This window comes from Pristiophorus japonicus, chromosome 2 (assembly GCF_044704955.1).
Source record: "Pristiophorus japonicus isolate sPriJap1 chromosome 2, sPriJap1.hap1, whole genome shotgun sequence".
NCBI classification, from domain to species: Eukaryota; Metazoa; Chordata; class Chondrichthyes; family Pristiophoridae; genus Pristiophorus; species Pristiophorus japonicus.
Window position 1 is genome coordinate 255,280,362 of NC_091978.1, and position 16,660 is coordinate 255,297,021.

A 16,660-nucleotide genomic window follows, 5' to 3' on the forward strand; every position below is an offset into this window, starting at 1 on the left:
GGCACCGACCGGTGGCAGCGTCGCTCTCGCGGGGCAATTTCGGGAAGGGGTTGCCACTGGTCAGTAAGGGGTCGGCGCGTGCACGCCGTGGCGGGAAAATGGGCGGAGCGGTCCCCTACACCGCTCCAAAATGGAGGAAGGGCAATTTAAAAAATGGCGGCTTCTCCGTGGAAACTTGGCAGCTAATCTGCATCGACTTGTGGCCGTGGGCTTTATAGAAAGGGGAAATTTTGGCCCCAGTGTTTTAAAAGTCTCAGTAATGCGCTTGTTTATAATCCAATAGTAACAGAATATTACATTCAATAGATTAAATTTCAAATGCTGGCATCCAGTTGGTTACCCTCTTCAAATATACCAATTGTCACTTGCCCCGATCATAACAGTGGCAACATTGGTCAGTGTGGATTATAGGTGATGTCAAATTATCAAATAAGAATGTATAGTTAGGATGGCAGAAATCCTAAATGAACTGTTGTTACTTAAACTGGCACCTGCAATAAAACACTAGTTTACATTTAGATTGGCATGAGCTGACAGCACAATTCTACCAGTAGCTTTGTACCTGCTCCATAGTCAGGCAAAGCAGAGCTCTGCACTTGTGTACTTAAACCCATCCACAATGATCTGCTCACCAGCTTTGGAATGCCAGTGAAATATTAATGTTAATGATGAGTAAAACTTAAAAGGTTGTCTACCAGACTATCATAATCCATAAAAAAATGTAATTTTGAAAGTTGACTTGCATCAGTTGCTATTATACAGCAGCCAATGTGAGATCCAAGACTAATTTCTTAAGGCTTCCAACATTTTGATTGCACTGGAGTTATACTGCGCTTCGTGCTTCAAGTTGCAACGATGCAGAAATGGAAGTTTTGCTGGCCTATTGGATTCAATGAAGTACCAGTGACAACTTCTCCTAAAAAGAACACACTTCTAGGTATGGATTAAAAGGACTCAACTTTCCCCAAAGCTTTTTTTTGGCGTACTTGAAGAGTTACGCCTGTTTTTTGGGGGCCCAAATACGCCCCAAAAAATTCTGAGTTTCCCCGTTGGATTTCTTCATTTTGGTGTGGCCCAACCTGTCCTTTAATTTTGAGGGTGGAGCCTTGATCTGCGCCAAAAAGATTGGGTTGCCACAGTAACCAGGAACACAATGCGAGCTAAGGCTGCAAAGTGAAACATACAGCCAGCTCCCAACACATTAAAACATATTGCATCAACTTAAAAACACATTAAAATATATTGCAGCAACTTGCCTCCAATTATTAAAGCCAGTCCTGCTCCCAGCCCTGGCCAAAGGGCTTGCCGGTCTGTTTGCTTAGCCTGCCCAGAGCCCCTTGCCAGTGCCGGTCCAGCTCTAGCTCCCCCACCCAGAGTGCCTTGCCAGTCCCCCGCCCTAGCCGAAGGGCTTACTGGTCTGTTTCCTCGTACGACCCTGGCCCCGAGTGCCTTGCCGGTCCGGTCTGCTCCCCCACTCCTAGCCGAAGGGCTTGCCGGTCCGTTCCCCCACCACTAGCCCTGGCCGAAGGACTTGCCGAGCCCGCCCCGAGCTCCTTGCCAGTGCAGCTCCCCTAGCCCAGGCCAAATGGCCTCCCTGTATGCTCCCCCGCCCCTATCGGAGGCCGAGTGGCCTCCCAGCCTGCTCCCCTGCCCCTAGCCAGGCCGAATGGCCTCCCGGTCCTCTCCCAGGCCGAATGGCCTCCTCCCTCCCAGTTCCCACACCTAACTAGATCTGAAAGGCTTCCCCCCATCACTCCCTCTCTCTCCCCTTTCCTGCTGCTGCTGTCCGGGCATCTGCTGCACTTACCTGCGCCGCTTTCGTTAACTTTCCAGAAGGTTTTTCTGCAGGGGCCACATACGCTGGCGTAAGCAGAACTGGAGTAACTCTCAGCTGACCAAACTTGCCTAAATGGCCAGAATTGGCACGGGTGGCAGGTTACGTGCCCTTTGGCTGAAAAATAAACTTACCTAAAATAATTGTAACTGAGTTACACTGGTGCAAATTGATTAGGGAAACTTAAAAAAAAATTAGACCAAAAAAAGCAGCCTGCTCCCAAAAAAAGGCACAAATCACTGGGGAAAATCGAGCCCATAAGCAATAATTAATTTAAAATAAGCACAGTCATTACCCTAAACTAGAGAAGACCTTTTGTTGTTTAAAAAAAAGCTTACTGTAATGGTGTGTGGTCACTTTAAATATGGCCTGTTAACAAGAGATGAGTAAAGAATTTTGAAGATCCGAAACCAAAATAGGGGCTTCATGCCCTCACCTCCAATAGCTTTTTCTGCTTTGCTGCCCTGGCTGCTTCACGTTGTGCAGCATAAAATGCTTCTTCTTCTATCCTTAACTGCTCCTCTTGTGCAGCTAACTGCATGTGAACGAAATAAAAAGGGTTAACAAAATAATAAACCTCTCTAAAAAAACAAAATTATGTTAAAAGCATTTTGATCAGCGGCATAGTGTTCCTATGTATAAATACAACACAAAAAGAAAGAATGTGCAACTTAATTAAAAATGAAAGTAAAAGAAAAGGAAATCATAACAAATTGCCAAAAATCAAAGTTAAACAGGATGAAAATAGCGATTTTTAGTTTTACTGCTCACGTCAATACAAAAACTCGGCATTTAATTTTAAGCACAAGCAAATCATAACATGGTTAGGAACATGGGTATTTTAAGATCAGGGAAATAATTTGACCCAATTCTTTTTTGGTTACCGCAACCCATCTTCTAACCTTCTTACCATATTCCCTAATTTGCTCTCTTTTCAGATAAAGATGTGTTTATCTTTTGAGCCAATATTTGTTTCAATGGCCTTCCCTGGTAACTTATTCCATACATCTATTCCCCTTTGTGTGAAATAGTTCTACCTAAATATCCGAGTTACTTCTAGTTTCCTATTGATTGTCAAATTATATCTTCTAATTCTTGAACCAGTGTTAACAATTTGGATCATCTTCAATATTAATCACCTTTAAAATCTGTTGGATCTTCAGACTCTTTTCCAATGAGAAAAAGCCCAGCTACTTCAATCTTTCCTGATCTCAAGTCCTTGCATTGTTTTGTCTTATGCTGCACTCTCAAGGGCAGTCATATCCTTTCCATGGTATGACGGACCAGTAGTTTACAGAACTCCAGATGGAGTAAGCCAGTGCCCGACACGCTATCATCTATTTTGAGTTGTATTCTATCCTTCTTTGAATACAACTCAGTATGTTATTTGGTTTTTTTCCACAGCAGCAATTAAATATATTTTGTTTGTGAATTCAGTTTTAAAAATCACATGGTGGAAAATTGTGTTTTCCGTTTCCAATTTCTTCCTCTTTTTCCTCTTGAAGCTGTTGCTATATGTGCCTCAGATTTGTGGGGGGAGGGGGAATGATTAAAACTAAAACTGTACTCACTGTAAGGCAATCCCATTCATATTAGCAATGGCCAAAGAAACAATTCTAATCAAAATGACCCACCTATATGTCCTTTGCACAGTTAGCCGAGAAAAAGCAACTGCCAACATGAAATAAAAACAACAAATTTACTTTAATATAGAAGCCTGCTTTAAAAAAAATGTAAAACCATAATTTTGCTAAATATCACATTGGATTGTATTAAATTATATACAGGTTGAACCTCCCTTACCCAGAACCCTCGGACCGGGTCCGTTCTGGATAAGGGATTTTTCCAAACGAGGGGTGGTCATGTTAAATTGAATGGTACAGGTACTGAGCAAGGGGATTGCGGGGCTGGCTGGTTTGGGGCTGGGAGTGTGGCAGAGAGATCATGGTGGGGGTGGGGGTGGATCGCAAGGTCAGGCCAGCGATTGCGGGAGTCAGCAGCGAGGAAGGACTTCAATTTGTTCAAGTTGGAGTTCTGCGCATGCGCCACCGGGAGTGGTTCTGGATAAGGGAGTTTTGGATAAGGGAGGTTCAACCTGTACCAAAATAAGGGTCCTGTCACTTACACACAATATTTCATCATTTGATTGCCAATATACATTTCCATGCTTTATCAGATGTTCATACAAGGGGTCGACTAACAATGTCTGGCAACCCCTCAAAAAAAAAGGGTAAATAATACATGCTTAAATATTTATTCACAGATTTTGGACTCTGCACAGTCCACTGAAAAGCAATGCCCAATTAACACATTAAACTGGCTTGAGGAGCAGTCCACCTCAGTTTTAATTTTGATTCCGCTAAGTTTTCCTAATTTCAAAAGATGCTCCCGTAGACAACATAGTACATGATCAACTGGAGGGGTACAAGCCTGACTCCCCATTCTATGAAGTTCATCACAACCCATACTAACGGGATGGATTGGGCAGAGGTCAATCATCTCACTGCAGGGGCAAGGGAAAATTGGGTGCAGTGAAATATACACAACTAGCAGAATGCATGATCTATGCACTAGCGATATGCTCTTTTGTGCAGGCAAGCTCAGAGGAAACATAGGGGGTGGGAAAGAATAAGAAGGAACAGGAGCATTGCAGGTTTGAGTATATCCAGAACATTTGGTTACCTCGTAACTTAAAGTAAACACAACTGCAAAAGAGCTAAAGTTCTTTAAAACAGCTTCTAAAAATGTCAGCATTTGATGCTTGTAGTCTTTTAGCTCTACACTTTACTTATATTTGCCAACATGTCCTTTTCACATCCTCTAAGTCCAAGAGATTACTAGCTAATACTTCTGTAATCTAATATATCAAAGAAACATGAGAACCAGCTAGTAGAGCCTGCTGTGCAAGAAAAACTTGCAGCAACGTCCTACAGCATCAACTCTAGTTTAAAAAACAATATGCATGTAGCTATTATTCCCATTTCCTCCTGCATATATCTGCGTTCTGTGTTGATAGCAAATCAGTGGTTGGTTGGTTTGAGGACTGCGAGGGAGGGGTGCTGCTGAGAGTGAGGAAGGAGAGAATATGCACAGAGGTGAACTACAGGTCAATTTCCGATATCAAGAGTTGGGCATCCCTGCTCGGTTTTGTGCACAGTATTAGAGAAGCACAGAACCAGTTCTGCAAACATATTCTTCTCCATGTCCTCATCAGATGTCTATGCTGTTAAACAAAAGGTATGTGTTGAACAAAAGCAAAATACTGTGGATGCTAGAATCTAAAAATGCTGGAAATCTCAGCGGGCCAGGCAGCATGTGTGGAAGGAAAAAGAGTGTTAACGTTTCAGGTCGATGATGACCCTTTGTCACAACTGGCAATAGTTCAAAATGTAACAGATTCTTAAGGAAGTGCTGGGGTCCTGGAAGAGGGGGGGGGGGGGGGGGGAGGGAGAACAAAAGGGAAGGTCTGTGATAGGGTGGAAGGCAGAAGAGATTTGAGACACAAGGAGATGGGCCAAATTGAGATGGTAATGGCACAAGTTAGGATAGAAAAAGGTGAGTCTAGACAGGGTGTGAAGTGGGACATTATGTCCTTCAGGAATTAAGGGGTTAACAATACATAGCCAGTATAGATCAAAAATTTCAAGACTTAGCCCAACATTTGAGAAACCTTTTAAAGAGAAACTATGTAACTTTGCAGTTGTCAGAAACCGGGGAGGAGGTCGCCAGACAAATGCTGCAAATCGAGGAAATCTGAGGGCCTCATGCCCAAACTATCAATAAGATAAGTGTGCGACTGATCTAATCCAAGAAACATGTAAAGAACTTGTATGTGCAATGTATGGCACATCTGATACAATGTAAACCAGATGAAACAGGAAAAAATATCCGATTGGACAAATAATCAGTTGTCCAAATGGACTCGGGACGGTATTACCCTCTGTGATGTTCGCAAGGCAACACAAGTGTTTTTGTCCCCAAGTAATTGTATCACCAAAGAGGTGAAGTCGATAGGTATGGTCCTAGCTGTCCCACAGATAGAGGATGCGGAGGGTGGACCTCTGTGGAAGGTACGGAACATTGGCGAGATACAAGGTCAATCCCAGGTTTTATTCCAGGATATGCCCACCTATGTGGTGAAACTAAGTGACCCATTCCAAGGGGTGCACATCGAAGGCTGCACGCAATATTTGGATGATCTGATAGTGTGCGCACACCACATAGAAGGAAGGCAATGTATAGAGTGCGGGTTCACTCAGATGGTTAATTGCACATTGGAAACCAGCCCCCTTAGTCAGGGAGGGACTGAGGTGGCAGCCCAGGATGATGGGACGTACTGCATATCCACCAAGGAAAATGAGTACAAGCATGGTAATGTCATATGTGCGATCCCACAACCTAATTTCTGTTTTACGCCCAAAGCTGTGGTCCAGATAGGCCATCGATATCTATTCCTACAAAAGGAGGACTTTGAACAACCCCGATTGGAATGATAAAATGAAACAATTCGAGCTACCCAGTTGGCAGAGCATTCCCCGTCTTGAAGAACATTTGATGCAATTGAAAAAGGACACAGAAAGTAACAGGACATCATGAGATTTTGGAAGATACCATAAAGCATTCGAAGGACATCAAAGAAACCCTAAAGGACACTCAGTGGTGGAAACATGTATTGAATTGGGGAATGAATGTGTATATCCATCCATGGATTCATATAGCTTCGCATGTACTGGTTGTTATACAGTAAGGATTAGCAGTGGGATAGGGAATTGGGTTATTTCTGGCATGCAGGAAAAGGAAAGCAAAGAAGTTGACTATGGAACAGCGGAAATTACTAGCCGAGCACCCTGAAATATTGAGACGTAGGTTGCGTTCCAGGTCCTCCAAATTGTGTGGGCTGATCACCACAGAACAGGGCAGGGGACACAGGATGGAACAGAATTAGATTGGTAATCTTGGGCTGGGTAGCCAAGTACCAAAAGGGGGGACTGAAGTGGGACATTGCGTCCTTCAGGAATTAAGGGGTTAACAATGCAACCTACAAACTAGCTGCAATGGCTGAGATGGCACGTACACAAACTGCAGACAGGCTTAAGCTAAAAAGAATCCCCTAAATTAACGTCCGAAGTGCAAGCACAGGATGTGGTTGGTAAATGGCTAGTCCAAGAAGTAGTAACAGCTTCAAATGTACAAACCACAAACCTCAGGTGAACTTTGAACTTTACGCGAGCTAGGCATAAAAATAGGTAACCAACCAGCCACTATGCATGTGGACTTTGAACGAATCCAATGGTGCCACAGAATTGAGATTGAGCATGTACCTTTAAGTGTATAAAAAGCTGTTGAAACTTGTGTATCTTTGGACAGTGACCTGGTTAGACCCAGAGCAGGTCACCTCCCCACTGGTGCAAAATAAAGACTACTTGAATCTTCGAACCCAGCTAGTGTAGAGTGTTTATTTTAAATACTCCACTTCAGGATGTAAATGGCGGAATAAATGCCAGCTGCCATGGGAGAGAGAAACAAAATAAAAACAAAAAGGGAGCAGGGGAAGTTTTTGTAAAAATAAAAGAGGAAAGGGAACAAAAAGTGGACAGAGGTGCTGATCTGAAATTGTTGAACTCTATGTTGAGTCCGGAAAGCTGTAAAATGCCTAAACGTAAGATGAGGTGCTGTTCCTCGAGCTTGCGTTGAGCTTCAATGGAACAGTGAAGGAGGCTGAGGATGGAGAGGTCAGATTGGGAGTAGAACGGAGAATTAAAGTGGCAGGAAGCTCGGGGTCACCCTTGCAGACTGAACAGAGGTGTTCTGCAAAGCAGTCACCCAATCTGCGTTTGTTCTCCCAATGTAGAGACCACCACATCATGAGCAGCGAATACAGTATACTATATTGAAAGAAGTACAAATAAATCGCTGTTTCACCAGGAAGGAGTATTTGGGGCCCTGGATAGTAGAAAGGGAGGAGGTAAAAAGGGCAGGTGTTGCATCTCCTGTGCTTGCACGGGAAGGGGAGGGGGTGCTGGGGGTGACTACGGAATGGACCAGGGTGTCGCGGAGGGAGCGGTCCCTTCGGAATGTTGAGAGGGGAGGGGAGGGTTCATTGGTGGTGGGATCACGCTGGAGGTGGCGGAATGATCCGTTGAACGTGGAGGCAGACAGGTAAATAAATTATTCAGCAGGTACAATCCAGAGGAATTCGAATGGCATCAAGTTCCTTACTCCAATCATCTCTGCCCTTTCGGTGAGGATGATCTTCCAAAGGATTTGTCTTGGACATGCCCAAAAGCAGTTGTAAAACTCAGATCAGATCTTTGAAATTAATCTGGAGGCACCAGTTGGAGCAGTTTGCAACTAGGAATTGGGTATCTTTTGTAACTGGTACTTCGGGTTACAACATGCCGCACCCAGAAAGGATGATTTATCTTATTCCTTACATTTTCTAATAAAGTTAACCCTTTCATTTCCATACAGCAGTCTTTGGTTGGACTGTTTTGTTTCAGCTTCTCTTACATTTTAAGGCTCGCATACAACACAAAACGTTAGAAGATCTTTGAAGTTTTATTTTCATGTTTTAATGGATCTTTAGAAGTGTAAACTGATTTTTATAGGAGAGTTTAAAAAACACACAGGTACACAGGCTGAAGTGCAAGTGGCTTTCACCCATTCATCCGATTGTAATAATCTGAAATAATGGAATTAAATTTATTTATTTCCAGAATACAATATTTGGTGGTCTGATATTATAATATTTGTTTACCATCACTTATCACTGCTGACCGTTTTCACTTCTGGTTCCGGCCATGATATTGCCCTTAGCTGAACAAGGAAATTTTAATTGAACTCAATGTTAAGCAGAGTAGGATTATTATTTAGTCTCGTTTCTAGACTGCATGATCAGTTGCTCAAAAAGGCACCACTTGAGTGTATGAAGATCTTCTACCCATCAAGGCGAGGAATGACAGCAGAGAGAAATGGATTTTCTTATTTCCCCCCCCCCCCCCCCCATTCAGTAACATTATTCATTCCCATGTAGGTAACAGTGTAGAATTCACCCTGCATCATTTAATAACATGGCTTAACCTTAGCTACCCACTAAGAATTGAATTGAGACTGTTCAACTGTTAGAAATATTAACAGCTATAAGACGCTGACAGAAAATGTTGGACTCAAGAATGGTATGTCAGAGTAGTATGATGTGGGTTCGCACCAGTAGCCCCCAGTCTCAGGTGCATAATTGTTGGAAAGCACAGAGCAAAGACCACATGCCTCCCCAAGGAAGGGCAGAGAATCATTCCTGGCTGGTGCCTCAGTGGTTGATTTTAGACCTGCACTGGTAGAGGCTGGGAAATACCTGGCAGCTCCTCTCAGTCAGGCATAGCCGGTGGCAAGGGCAAAGGAGAAAATACCTTTTAAAAACTGTGTCAGGCTACATTTATATTCAAGAGGTGAAGGGATAATGCTTGTAATTTGCTGTGTCGCGTAGAGTCTGCTAAAGTACCAATTATAATCAGTATTTCAGGAATACATTGAATTGATTCGAGAGAGTGAAAGCATGCAGCAAAGCTAGTCTGACCAGGCAGCACAGCTACTATGGTGTTCATCATGCACATCTGTAGTTGAAGAGGCTATGCATTGTCCAATACTTCAACCTACTCTTTACTAAGCCTCACAATATTGGTTATTTGTTAGCTAGGACAAGAGATGGGACATTCCAACTCAAAGGTTTAAAGGAAAATATTGAACAGAGTATTCTCAGAGCACAAATTAAAATGTGATTAATAGGAATATAATTTTCCATTAATTCCCAATGTATTTCAAATCTATGTTTAGTAGAAATTAACTGATAATGGACTAAGGATCTCCCAGGCAAAATACTTAATTCTCATCCGTTTAGATCATAACCTCCAGTTCAATTCCATGCCACTTCAACAACCATACTAACATTTTAATACCTTCAGGTTGCTTGCATTGTGAAAAATGAATCAATACAACCATTTCTGAAAAATTTGCAGAGAATTGTTAGAAATTAATGCGATATGGGATTATGCATAAAATCAAATTTCCCACTGCAATGCACAGAAGGTTGGGGCATTTTTTGTTTTCTTATAAATTCATAATTAAAGTTTCTGCAATGCAATGTCCTACTGGAGCCCATCAGCCTTCGAATTAATACTTTCTAGTCAATTAGAGTTAAGACATGCTGTATGTAACTACTAGTATTTTAATGCAACAGGAATCAGCTATCACAGAATGTGAATGAAATCTCATGAGCCACACAACAGAAGTATGTCTATCTTACCTGCAGTAGCCATTCCTCTGTCAATCCGTAGAATGGACTGGTGCTGAAAAGTGCACATAACTGCCCATTCAGCTGACTGAGATAGTCGAAGGAGATCTGCTCTCTTTAACTAAAAGTAGGACTTCTGTATGGCTCTATATGCTCTAGTTACTATGCAAAACAAATCTAGTGCTCCTTGGGTTTGAAGTTGCAGGTTCTGCTTTCATACTACCACTTAACATGTATTAAATAGAGATTCCATTACAAAGTAGTACAGCAAGCCAAAGCTTCCAACACAAGTAATTTTTGGCATTAATATTTTGAAAGCTAGCAACTTAAAAACATTTTAATTATTTGAACACTTAAACAGCAAAGAACAAACTAAACTATGCATTGTACCTCAGTCTGGAGCTGTGTGTCTGTTGCGACTTGTTTCTGCGTAATAGCATCATACTGTCTATTGTGAAGGATTTGGACTTCATCTTCATTAATTGGTCTGTCAAAATTGGAACAGACAGTGACTGTAGTTAGCAGATTCACATCAAAAGCACCGCAGTTGTTAGGGTTAACAAAACACAACAAAGTTTATGCCACACCATAGCCATTGATTAAAAACATTTTTAAATTCTTCATCATGTAAACTGCAGCTGTTCAAGGAGACGGCCCACCTTCTCAAAGGCAACTAGGTATGGGCAAGAAATGCTGGCCTTGCCAGTGTCGTCCATACCCCAAACATGAATTAAAATTTTTTTTTATTTGGGTTTGAACTTCTTTAAAATCATAACGACAAAATTATTCAATATTTCTTGTCCCAGGGTGCGGTTAATACCTTATTCTAGAAAGAAGCTAGCATCATGATATCAGATTGACAGTTCTAAAAATCTCAATACAAGATTGTAAGTTTCTATTTATAAAAAAAAAAGTCTTGCAAAGGAACAATTTAAAAAAAGAGATACTAAAACTCTAATAACACAGTTTACTTTTACAATAAAAGATTGATGTGAGTAGGTGTAACAAAAACATTTTCTTGAAATTTTTTAATACAACTTGTATTTATATACCGCCTTTAACATAGTAAAACATCCTAAGGTGCTTCACAGGAGTGTTGTAAAATAAAATTTGACACTGAGCTACATGAGGAGAAGTTAGGGCAGACTTGGTCAAAGAGGTAGGTTTTAAAAAGCGTCTTAAAGGAGGAAAGAGAGTCGGAGGGAATTCCAGAGCTTAAGGCCTGGGCAACTGAATATTTTTTATGACCATGAATTAAACTCCAATTACCTGCTCTTAATAAGAACACCTGAGCATACAAAAAGACGTCCATTGAGCCTGTCCCAGTCATGACATTACAAAGATTGCCACATTACTATAGGAAGGTATTATAGTTTGGTGCGCTCAAGGCAGTGTAGAGCTACATTTTACACAATGCAAGAGACACTATTGGCCTGAAATTCATCAAGATGCAAGGTCTGCCCATTCTCGGCAGTATGCCAGCAGTGTGTGGTTGAAAACCGTCGGAATACCACAGAGACCAAAGTCCGCTAGTTTCATCATTCTTTTTTCCGGCGGTATGCGAGCAGTGTGCAGCGAGCGGTATTCAGCATTAAAGTCGATCAAGATCAACTTTCTTCTCAATGGACAGTGTGGCACTGCACTGTGTATGCACAAATTTATTTATTTTTGACTTTTTTTTTTTAAAAAACAGCTCCTTCACCCCCGCAATTTCAGGGGTCACCTGCACATGCGCAGAGAGTTAGAGAGAGAGAGAGTTAGAGCAAAGTATTCGAGGGTTGGTTGTTTTCAATCAGAAATTCCATAGTCAAATAATATTAACAAGTAATAATAATATATATTTTATAAATAAGCGCAAGAATATCGAGAAGGACAGGAGATTGAGGGCGTCCGCCTTCGATGAAACGGAGCTATCTAGCCTGCTGGAGAATATCACTGAGAGATACTCTGACTTAACCAAGGGTGGTTGTGGAAAACTCACCCCACAGCTGTACAACAAAATATGGGACGAGATCGGAGAGGCTGTCTCCTCCACAAGTACAGTGGTATGCACTGGAAAAGGTGTCGGAAGAGGTGGAACAATCTGGCGAGGGTAGCAAAAGTAATGATTTTATTTATGCACCCCCATGTGCCATGTAAATGTAGGTTCAGTGTACCAGGGATGATGTTATTTATCCCAAGGGGTGTGGGCGTGTGTGTGTGTGTGCGAAGTTAAATGGATTGAAGATATTTACTTTCATTTCTGCAGAAGACGACATCTGCAATAGCTGCTCATCAGCGGCGTACGGGGGGAGGAGCCCAATGCAAGAAGCCTTAATGGAAACAGAGATCCGTGCCCTGTCGCTGGTTGGGGATAGTGCCACCACCGGCATTGGAGCTGACCCACCCACACAGGATGGTCTGTCCAATACAATCCCCGGTCTGTGTTGCGGTTGTGCAATGTCATGTAATGTAACTGTAATGTTGGCTACATGTAATGTAATGCAAATTTATTGCGCTATAATGTTGGGCTTGTGATGTACTGCAATGTTGGGGGCATGTAACACAAGGCATATGTATATGGGTATTGTTTGTCTGCAATATGTAATACAGTAGTGGTGGACATTTAAGTAAGGCTGCACTACATGTCTGCACTCATGTAGTCATGCAACCCTGACCCCTCCCCTGGTGCCAAGAACTTTTAAATGTTGTTTTGTACTTCGACTCGGCGGATTCAGACCAGACCTCTGCAGAGAGACGGCAGACCAAGTGCCTCCACCTCTGACGTCACCCAGTCCTCTTCAGACTTCACTCCCGTCAGAAATGAGGAAGAGGAAGAGCAGCTCATCCTGGAGCCAGTGGAGGTGGGGGTGGAGATAGAGGAGGAGATAACAGTTACATCTGGGCCAACTAGAACATCCTCCGCCACAGACTCTATATTCAGGAAATGCCCCCATGCCTCCTCTGATTCTGCGGGACCAAGCGGTACGCAGCAAGGCACCCCCAGCGTTCTAGCACCTTTGCCGCAGCGACGGAGGCTGGTGCAGAAAAGGTCTGTTGCTGCAAGACAGATAGGTGCGTACCAGGACATGGTGTGTCTGTCACAGGCCAGCGTCGACATAGGTCAAGAGCTGCTCAAGGCCATGGCTACGATAGCCGTAAACATCTCAGCACATTCAGAACGACAGTCTGAGGATATATCGCGTCTGATCACCGCAATGGAGTGAACCGCCGATGCCATGCGGCAATCGACAGGATCGGGATATGGTGCAGAATCCCCCCGTGCCATCGTAGTCGGGTCGGCAACACCAGAGGGTGGGGAGCTGCCAGCAGCTTCCAGCCCTGAAGCCGTGCCTTCCGGATCACGAGCTTCGCCTGAGGCCACATTCATTGTGCCTGCAATATCTGACCCCCATGGTGGTGCCATGGGTTCATCGCGAAGCTCCTCCTCATCTTCCTGCACTCTTTCCTCAGGTGGTCCCGCAGTCCCATGTGGCAATTCCTGTCCCTGCACAATTGCTAAATTATGCAACATGCAGCACACCACTGTGAACTGAGCAACCTGCTCAGGGTGGTATTGCAGCCTGCCTCCTGAGTGGTCCAAGCATCGAAAGTACTGCTTCAGCACTCCAATTGTCTTTTCAATAATATTACGTGGCTATATGGCTCTTATTATATTGTTGCTCGGCTTGTGTGTAAGGTTTCCGCAGTTGGGGGCGGGGGGGGGCGGGGGGTGGGTCAAGAGCCAGGTGGCGAGGCTGTAACCTTTGTCCCCCAGCATCCAGCATTTACCTTGTGGCTCAGACTTCAACAAGTCAGACACCGTGCTCTCACGCAAGTGCACGCACATCATGGATGCCCTCTGGAAAGTTGGCATTCACTGCTACGATGTGCTGCATACGGTCTCAGAAAAGCTGCACGCTGAAGGAGTGGATTCCTTTCTGGTTTCGGTACACCTCCGCCTCCTGTAATGGTGCTCGCAGGCAATATGGGTACAGGCAACAGCACCCTGCACCTTGGGAAAGCCGGCAGTGCATGCAAAACCCAAAGCCCTCTCACTCTGTGCCTCCCTGGTCATTGGGAAGTTTATAAATACCATCCGGCATGTATACAGTGCTTTGAATGCAGCAATGAGCAGCTTGCTGAGAAACAGAGTATATGTCCCCAGCTGAAAAAAGCCACATGCATAAAAGGAAAGTGCCGCAGTCACCTTCATCTCGACAGAGTGCAGTAATGTTGGTGGTACTGGGCTGCAGGTCTGCCTTAATGAGCTGGCAAATCTCACTGATCACCTCTTTTTGGAAGCGCAGCCTTCGAATGCACTGTGGATCGGTCAGGTCCAAGTATGAGCACTTCTCCCTGAAAATCCTTTGGGGGCAAGGCCGCCTCCTCCTCCTCCTCATCAGTCTGTGACCTCCTCCATTACCCTGATAACTCTGCTCAATAAACCTTCTCCTATCTGGATCCTGCATTGGACAAGTAGTCAGCAATAGAGGCGGAGATAGTTCGGGCCCCATTCTTTTTAAATCTCCAGAATCTCCTCAAATATGCTGAGATAAACTCAAATGATTTTTCAATAAAAAAAATATAAACTCAAATGCCTTCTTTCTTAATAATGTACTCAGTACCAATATAAATATCTTTCCCACTGTAAATCCTCCTGTAAAGTAACTGTTCATCTGAATACTGAGGTGCTGCTTTTGCTGACTGTTCCCGATTTCAAAATGGCAGCACCAAACACTACCGCCCACTTAAGACAGAGTAAAACCATCTTCTCCAGGACGGTATGCAGCTCCGATGGTATGTCATCAAACTTGCACTTTTTGGGCTGTATGTGGGCAATTCTACATGGCAGATGGAGCGCATACCGCCGGCGGTATGTCAATGATGAATCTTCCGCCGAACTGTTTTTTTGACAAAACTTGTATTTTTCGGCAGTATGTCTTTGAATTTCGGGCCCTATAGGCTTTACGTAAATGCATATTGCAAAAAGACAAATAATCAAATGTGCTACCTTAAAGCCTACAGACTCTTAAAATTTAGGAGTTAGTAACATGCAACATGTCTCCCATACCATTGTTCATGGAAAATTGGAGTTCAGGCTGTTTTACAAAGACAGAACATTATCCTATATAAAGCAGAAGGTATTATTTTGCTGCAAAGGATCTGTCCCTTTAAGTCCCATGGTCTAATTGCCAACATCCTCAAGTCAATTAGAGGTTAACTGTCTTAGGTACATCCTAACATTCCAATTAGGCATTTTCTGCTACTGGGGAAACGTCTTTGTAAATTCAAAATATTTCTTCTTTTTATTCTTAATGGCCCGGATTTTGCAATCAGTGGCGAAGGAACAGCACTTGCCGTTCATTGGCCACAGACTTTTCGCGGGCTTTTGAGCGGCAACTTGCTGTCATTGGTTGTCTGATCCAGCACAGCACCCTCTACAGAGGATCTGTGGTATGTGAGAGCAGGTCAAGCAACAGCATGTCTCTTCAACTAATCAGATTGAAGAATCCGAACAGAGGCACGCAGAGTCTAAACCAGGAAGTGTAAGGTATAATATTTAATTCAATGTAAAAATCATGCACAGAAAGAGAAATAGAGGGGTAAAGAACGATGGAATAGAGAGAGAGAAAAACATTTTTTAGATCTCCAACAATAATTAAATTCTGAAGGAATGAGACTCCATACTTTTAAGAGCCAAAGATGTTGTTTGGCAGTCTATATTACTTATCACAACATTAAAAATTCACTTACAACTGAATGCACCAGCCCTAACTTTTTCTGGCATGTTTAATGGGTAACTAGTGCATACAAGTACCGCAATTTCACACCCTTACATGGATTTCAATGCCAAATCTATCAGCGAGATACCAGTGTAGCAAAGGAGCAAGGCAAAAATCGGGCAGCAACTTCCAGATTTCCATGTGTAACTGCATATGTGGACGCCATAAAATCCATAATAATGCTGAGCATTTTTTCTATCGCAAAAATCAGGGAAAATGTTTTTTTTTTTAAAATATAAAATATAGCGCAGGAGTTTGCATACATGATACTTGGAGTGTGATGAATATTTATCAAGTTTTACTTATACTGCTAGAGATTCCAATGGCATTGCTCAAAGTCTCTTACACGGATCATGTTATACCATATAAAAGAGTATAATATTCTGCTGCTAAAGTAATCATGAATCATGATAGGCTTTGCATTTTAATACTTTTTTTGAAGTGACATAGAAACTCGAGTGCAACACATCAAGTATAATTGACAGGAAGTACAAGATGTAGTTAGTATAATACAGGCAGATGCTAGCAGATCTTATGTAGTTTTCAGGCAGTCTTAGACCTGGAATACAATTATGATGGTTAGTTGCTAAAATAGCCTGTGCCTTTGAGGCCACTAGTGTATATAAGCAAATCCAGACAATTGTAGCTATTTCATTATTCGTCAGGATTAGAACTGCGAAAATTCTTGCTGAGCAATTCAATATAAATCACTATGTTCAGTTTGGATGACCTTTCAATTTTATGGTTTTGCATTCAAGACTGAATAACCTAGAA

General features: G+C 42.8%; 1 protein-coding gene and 1 long non-coding RNA gene across 5 annotated transcripts in view; one reads left to right on the top strand and one right to left on the bottom strand.

The window, feature by feature from the left end:
* LOC139245734 (uncharacterized) overlaps positions 1 to 7,270 on the top strand; it is a 50,835-nt gene extending 43,565 nt beyond the window's left edge. Inside the window, exon 2 of the long non-coding RNA XR_011590077.1 lies at positions 6,257 to 7,270. This is a non-coding gene — a long non-coding RNA (uncharacterized lncRNA). The remainder of the gene's footprint in view (positions 1 to 6,256) is intronic.
* ap1ar (adaptor related protein complex 1 associated regulatory protein) overlaps positions 1 to 16,660 on the bottom strand; it is a 143,890-nt gene that overhangs the window by 53,678 nt on the left and 73,552 nt on the right. For 3 of the 4 annotated variants that reach the window (XM_070871255.1, XM_070871265.1, XM_070871264.1), the window contains 2 exons: positions 10,512 to 10,608; positions 2,271 to 2,369 (listed from right to left, as the gene is read on the bottom strand). In XM_070871255.1, coding sequence (XP_070727356.1) covers positions 2,271 to 2,369; positions 10,512 to 10,608 — 196 coding nt within the window. The remainder of the gene's footprint in view (positions 1 to 2,270; positions 2,370 to 10,511; positions 10,609 to 16,660) is intronic. The other variant, XM_070871259.1, reaches the window with a different exon arrangement.